Source organism: Vitis vinifera, chromosome 10 (assembly GCF_030704535.1).
Source record: "Vitis vinifera cultivar Pinot Noir 40024 chromosome 10, ASM3070453v1".
In the NCBI taxonomy this organism is placed as follows: Eukaryota; Viridiplantae; Streptophyta; class Magnoliopsida; order Vitales; family Vitaceae; genus Vitis; species Vitis vinifera.
In genome coordinates this window covers 16,664,855-16,671,708 of record NC_081814.1, presented here as the reverse complement: position 1 = coordinate 16,671,708, position 6,854 = coordinate 16,664,855, and the positions used below count along the sequence as shown (strand labels likewise).

At 42.6% G+C, this 6,854-nt stretch overlaps 1 protein-coding gene across 1 annotated transcript; it reads left to right on the top strand.

Annotated features, from left to right (window-relative positions):
* Nucleotides 1–708: 708 nt before the first annotated feature.
* On the top strand, nucleotides 709–5,852 carry LOC100259567 (alpha-glucosidase). The gene is made up of 6 exons (XM_010657574.3): nucleotides 709–1,128; nucleotides 1,275–1,748; nucleotides 2,944–3,194; nucleotides 3,712–3,942; nucleotides 4,022–4,668; nucleotides 4,873–5,852. Exons 1-6 carry the CDS (start codon nucleotides 896–898, stop codon nucleotides 5,737–5,739), a joined length of 2,703 nt encoding a protein of 900 aa, XP_010655876.3. The 5' UTR covers nucleotides 709–895; the 3' UTR covers nucleotides 5,740–5,852.
* Nucleotides 5,853–6,854: the final 1,002 nt, after the last annotated feature.

Sequence of the window (6,854 nt, the reverse complement as noted above, 5' to 3'; positions counted from 1 at the left end):
AATTACTACTGAAAAGTTCAAGCATAACTTGGACTTGGTGAATGTTTGCAAAGTTTGAGCTTGAGGCCCTTCGGGGCGTAGCAGATGAGTAGTTCTATATTCTGAATTGAAAGAAGAAAGAAAACTCAATTCAAGGTGGAGAATTGTTGAGTTGAATTGATTTTTTCTTTGTAATATGTTGAAGCTATCCTTGTAAAACATGGGCTAAGGCTAAATGGGCCGAGTCTTATTGTTTTAAATGGGTTTTAGGGTTAGGGTTGGTATATAATAACTAGAACTCTTGTAAACTCTATAAATAGGTGGCTTGGGAAAACATATGAAAGCAAGAAGGTGCATGAGCCGTCTTTCAATAGTGAAATAGAATTGCTCGCTCTCTGCCCGTGGACGTAGATCACTTTGATCGAACCACGTAAATCTTGTGTTTGTTCTTGTGAGATTGTTTTTCTTCCATTATTCCGCGATTCTATTGTTTGCTTGCTTGTCAGTTTTGAACAAGAAGAAGCGAGTGGAGGATCTTTGAATACGTAATGAAGAGAAAACGAAGGACACAAGCCTCTCATGTTAACCCTAGCACAACCTACCCGAGTTGGATGCGACATGTAATGGTCGTGTTAGGGTTAACACCGGAAAAATTATTTATGATAAAGAATCTTTTCTATACTATCGAAACATCAATAAAAAACAAAAAATTCACAACATTTTCTTTTCTTTCCGTAAAAATGATTATAGTATCCAGAGATAAGGTACGAATGGATTGAGGTTAACTGTAAGTTGAGCTCCTGCGCGGTATACTAATAATTTTTCCTAGTGGTAAAAACGAACTTGATTTCTGTGTGTAGAAACGAAGTGGTCCTTAGATACAAGAGGGGAGTCTTGGTTTCCAATTTACAGAATAATGGGGAGGAAGAGGCCACAACCTCCACTTCACTTTCATCACCTTCTTTTAGCATTTCTCTTCTGCTGCAGTTTCTCAAACGCAAAGAATGAAGAAGACCTAGTGGGATATGGTTACAGAGTCCGATCGGTCAGCTTTGATCCATCCGGCAACTCGTTGACTGCCCATCTTGACCTCATCAAACCTTCCCCCGTTTTCGGCCCCGACGTTCGAAATCTCATTCTTGTTGCCAGGTAACGAGTCTTTATATATATAAATTTTAAAATATGGTTTTTTAGCCTTTTTTTTTTTTTAAGTTATTCTATAATGTTAGATTAATTTATTACTGACGCATCCTTCTTCTTTTTATTTATTTATTTATTTTTATGAATTTCTGCAGCTTGGAAACGAATGATCGTCTCCGAATTCGAATCACCGATTCCGAGCACCAAAGATGGGAAATCCCCCGAGAAATCCTTCCCCGTTACACCCAACTCCACCTCCGAGTGCTCCCGCAAAACCACTCCATCTCGCCGGAAGACGACCACAACTCGCCGGAAAACAACATAGTATGCGACCCCAAGTCAGACCTCGTCTTCACGCTCCGCAGAACCACTCCATTCGGCTTTATCGTCAGCCGTCGCTCTACCGGCGACATCCTCTTTGACGCCTCATCCGACGCTTCAGAGGCTGGCACCTTCCTGGTATTCAAGGACCAGTACCTCCAGGTCTCCTCCGCCCTCCCCATCCTCCGCTCCTCCCTTTATGGCCTAGGAGAGCACACCAAGAAGACTTTCAAGCTCGCCCAAAACCAAACGCTGACGCTTTGGAACACCGACATCCACAGCTCCAACCTTGATGTGAATCTGTATGGGTCCTGTAACGGCCCGCACCCAACCGTGTAGATATTGTCCGCTTTGGGCCCAAGGGGACCCTCACGGCTTTAAAACGCGTCTACTTGGTTAAGAGGAGCCTCTACATATATAGCGCCAGGAACTTCCTCCCCTATCCGATGTGGGACATCACAAACACCCCCCCATGCAGACACAACGTCCTCGTTGTGTCCCATGGGATTACGGGGTCAAACAGACAAAGCCAAACAAACCCTCACACCGGGGTCGGGGATCGGCTCTGATACCATTTGTAACGGCCCGCACCCAACCGTGTAGATATTGTCCGCTTTGGGCCCAAGGGGACCCTCACGGCTTTAAAACGCGTCTACTTGGTTAAGAGGAGCCTCTACATATATAGCACCAGGAACTTCCTCCCCTATCCGATGTGGGACATCACAATGTGATGTCCCACATCGGATAGGGGAGAATGTTCCTGGCCCTATATATGTAGAGACTCCTCTTAACCAAGTAGACGCGTTTTAAAGCCCCACATCGGATAGGGGAGAATGTTCCTGGCCCTATATATGTAGAGACTCCTCTTAACCAAGTAGACGCGTTTTAAAGCCCCACATCGGATAGGGGAGAATGTTCCTGGCCCTATATATGTAGAGACTCCTCTTAACCAAGTAGACTCGTTTTAAAGCCGTGAGGGCCCTCTTGGGCCCAAAGCGGACAATATCTACATGGTTGGGTGCGGGTCGTTACAAATGGTATCAGAGCCGATCCCCGACCCCGGTGTGGGGGTTTGTTTGGCTTTGTCTTTGTGATGTCCCACATCGGATAGGGGAGGAAGTTCCTGGCGCTATATATGTAGAGGCTCCTCTTAACCAAGTAGACGCGTTTTAAAGCCGTGAGGGTCCCCTTGGGCCCAAAGCGGACAATATCTACACGGTTGGGTGCGGGCCGTTACAAATGGTATCAGAGCCGATCCCCGACCCCGGTGTGGGGGTTTGTTTGGCTTTGTCTGTTTGGCCCCGCAATCCCATGGGACACAACGAGGACGTTGTGTCTGCATGGGGGGGTATTTGTGATGTCCCACATCGGATAGGGGAGGAAGTTCCTGGCGCTATATATGTAGAGGCTCCTCTTAACCAAGTAGACGCGTTTTAAAGCCGTGAGAGTCCCCTTGGGCCCAAAGCGGACAATATCTACACGGTTGGGTGCGGGCCGTTACAGGTCCCACCCCTTCTACATGGACGTCAGGCTGACGGACAACCGCGGCAAGGTTCCGATGGGGACGACGCACGGTGTTCTGCTGCTGAACAGTAATGGCATGGACATCGTGTACACTGGTGATCGAATAACCTACAAAGCAATTGGAGGAGTTCTCGATTTTTACTTCTTCTCCGGACCGACGCCGGAGATGGTGGTGCAGCAGTATACAGAGCTCATAGGCCACCCGGCACCAATGCCATATTGGTCGTTTGGTAAGTTATATCATTGGAAAAATATTTCAATTTGATACTTTATTACCTCTCCTATTTTGAAGTTAGCAACTTCTTTAGAAATTACATTAAGTACTAAACTTTTACGTCCTTTAAGGGTAATTGTTAGGTGCTGGCTTCAATTGTGTCGACTCTTTTTGTCTTATATCAATCTTGGATTTGTCTACTGGGTGTTCACCTCCACCTGTAGCTCACATCATCCCTGACATCATATCCTCCTCCACCACTTGGCACCAATCACGATGGCCGTATTCAGCCAGCTTACACATCACCACGTCATTATTCATTATTCTCAGGATACTTTAGTCCACGTGAAATCAATGGCAGCAAATACGCATGGCATTCCCACTACCGCTGAAGTATCCCTCTACCATGCCATGTACTACAACTGTACGGGAAAATGCTTTAAAGATGGACCATTAATTGAACTCCATTGTTGCTACCAAGATATAGACATTCGTTTTAGGCTCGCAAAATTAGTTGCTTGTCTTGGCTGCAGGATTTCACCAGTGCAGATATGGGTACACGAACGTTTCTGATGTTGAGGGCGTGGTTGCTGGTTATGCCAAAGCTGGTATCCCTCTCGAAGTTATGTGGACAGATATCGATTATATGGATGCATATAAGGATTTTACTCTTGATCCCATCAACTTTCCTTTGGATAAGATCAAGAAATTGGTTGATACACTTCACCAAAATGGTCAGAAATATGTGCTCATTTTGGATCCTGGTAAATCTTTGGCTCTGGGCTGAAACTTTATCTTGATTTATTAGAAGAGAAAACTTAGCTAGCTCCTAATGATCCACAGGTATCAGCGTCAACCAGACATATCGAACCTACAAAAGAGGGATGGAAGCTGATATCTTCATAAAACGTGATGGTATCCCCTACCTGGGTAGTGTTTGGCCGGGGCCAGTCTACTTCCCTGATTTTGTTAATCCAGCCACTGAGATCTTTTGGGGTGGTGAGATCAAAATATTTCGAGATAGTCTTCCCATTGACGGCCTTTGGCTTGACATGAATGAGATATCTAATTTCATTACCTCACCACCCACCCCATTGTCCACCCTTGACGACCCTCCCTACAAGATTAACAATGCAGGTGTTCGTAGGCCCATTAATAATAGAACTGTTCCAGCCACATCTCTACACTTTGGTAACATTACAGAGTACAACGCTCACAACCTTTATGGAATCTTAGAATCCAAAGCCACCAATGCGGCCTTAACCAAATTGACGGGTAAAAGACCATTTATACTGACCAGATCAACTTTTGTGGGCTCTGGAAAGTATGCTGCCCATTGGACTGGAGACAATGCTGCCACATGGGATGATTTGGCTTACTCCATCCCAGCAGTTTTAAATTTTGGGCTATTCGGAATTCCAATGGTTGGAGCGGACATATGTGGTTTTTCCGGCGACACAAATGAAGAGCTCTGCAGGCGATGGATCCAGGTAAACTTTAGGTAGCTTTCATTCATCAAATGGTAGATAAATCATTCAACATTTTGGACATAGCATCTATCCCAAGGTTGAATTTGTGGAAAACAAGCTTGAACAATTCCATTTTCTAGGAGTGCTCAAATTCCTCTGGCTTGGCGTGCATTCCATCTTTTCTTTCGTGTATGCAACTAATAATTGGATTTTGTGACATTGCAGTTAGGGGCGTTCTACCCCTTTGCAAGGGACCACTCAGCAAAGTTCACAATTCGCCAGGAGCTTTACGTGTGGGACTCAGTTGCTGCAACAGCCAAGAAGGTGCTGGGGCTCCGCTACCGCCTGCTTCCCTACTTTTACACGTTAATGTACGAAGCCCACACAAAAGGAGTCCCCATTGCCCGACCCCTTTTCTTTTCATTCCCTCAGGACCCCGAAACTTATGGAATCAACTTTCAGTTTTTGATCGGTAAAGGTGTAATGGTGTCACCAGTGCTGAAGCCTGGAGAAGTTTCAGTCAAAGCATACTTCCCATCAGGAAACTGGTTCGACCTCTTCAATTACTCCAATGCAGTGAGTGCAGGTTCAGGGAAGTATACCACTCTCGATGCACCACCAGATCATATAAATGTTCATGTTAGAGAAGGGAATATATTGGTAATGCAGGGAGAAGCCATGACTACAAAAGCGGCTCGGAAGACTCCATTCCAGCTCTTGGTGGTTTTGAGCAGCAGTGGAATCAGCACTGGTGAAGTTTTCTTGGATGATGGCGAAGAAGTTGAGATGGGCGGGGGAGGAAAAAACTGGAGCCTGGTGAAGTTCTATGCCTGGGTGGAAGATAAGAAGGCGATTGTTGGATCAGAGGTGATGAATAGAGGCTTTGCTCTAAGTCAGAAATGGATCATAGATAGGGTGACTTTGATCGGGTTGACCAAGGCCCAGGGCAAGAGGTTTAAAGGATTCGAGGTATACACAAATGAGGGAACAAAAACAATTGGAGACTCTTCGTTGAAAGTAGATTTGGATGGCAACAGAAAATTTGTTGTCATGGAGATTAAAAAACTGTCTCCCAATCGGAAAGGAGTTTGAATTAAAGCTAAACCTCACTTAATAAGGAAAGAGTTCTGCTAAGAACAATTATTATCAGTAAGCTATTGTCTGCAAAATGATATCAATAAATAACGATTTTGAGATTACAACAATAGATCTGAAATTCCCTTCATAAGTTGTTCATTGTTTGCTATATTCCTTGTAAGTTTTTAAAAACAGCAACACCTGAACTTATATCTGAAAGTTATGCAGGGAGATAGAACCTTCTTATATATTTGAGTGCATATATACACAATGAATGAAAGAGAGTAAAACAAGAAGAGCTACAAGAGCTAAAAGTATTAATAGTAACTGCTCATTGAACTAAAGGGGTGTTTGATAAGTGTGAATGAGAAGTGAGAATAGACATCTCATTCCTTGCCTCCCCATTCTCATGTTTGGATAGATTTTATGAAGGTAGGAATAAAATAAAACATGATTCCGGCATAAATCAATCTCACTTATAAGTAGGATTTCAATTCATCTCAGATAAGTGATATTCTGATTCATTCATCCAATAAGAAAATATAAAATAGTCTTAAATTACTATTTTACCTTTGGATTTCATTTATCAACTTTCAGTGTCTCTTCATCCCATAATAAGACTATTTTTTTTAATCTTATTATTTAGTGAAAAAAAACTCTCAATTTTTTTTTTAAATGAGAAAAAAATTATTTTAAACTATGTAAAAGTATTATTATCATTTTTTTTTTTTCATTTTCGTTCCTATTATTACAAAACATTATAATGGAAACAAATAATCATTCAAATTTTGAATTTATAGATTCATCCAAACACTAGAAATGGAATGAACAAATTCATTTCCATTCATCAAAAAATAGGAATGGAAACAAAATATTCATTTCCATTTCCTATTCCCGTGTACCAAACACCGCCTAAAAGTATTAATAGAGGGATTACAAGAGCTACAAATCTTTTTGTATTCATTCACTTGATGAAAGAGAATGGTTTCAGTACTATGAATACCGATTGAAGGGTCCCTAGCCTTTGAGAGATCTACCAAGGCTCTAAAGGGAATAGGCTAGAAAATCCAAGTAATCTTTGTTTTATTCTTTTCTTGAACAACAGTTTTTTTCTTTCATTCTAAATCTTT

What these genes read in the sequence shown, in the direction of transcription:
- LOC100259567 (XM_010657574.3), top strand. Translation starts at nt 896, where the DNA reads ATGGGGAGGAAGAGGCCACAACCTCCACTTCACTTTCATCACCTTCTT. An exon ending in AATGCCATATTGGTCGTTTG is followed by an intron (nt 3,195 to 3,711) that starts GTAAGTTATATC and finishes TCTTGGCTGCAG; the next exon opens with GATTTCACCAGTGCAGATAT. An exon ending in TCTGCAGGCGATGGATCCAG is followed by an intron (nt 4,669 to 4,872) that starts GTAAACTTTAGG and finishes GTGACATTGCAG; the next exon opens with TTAGGGGCGTTCTACCCCTT.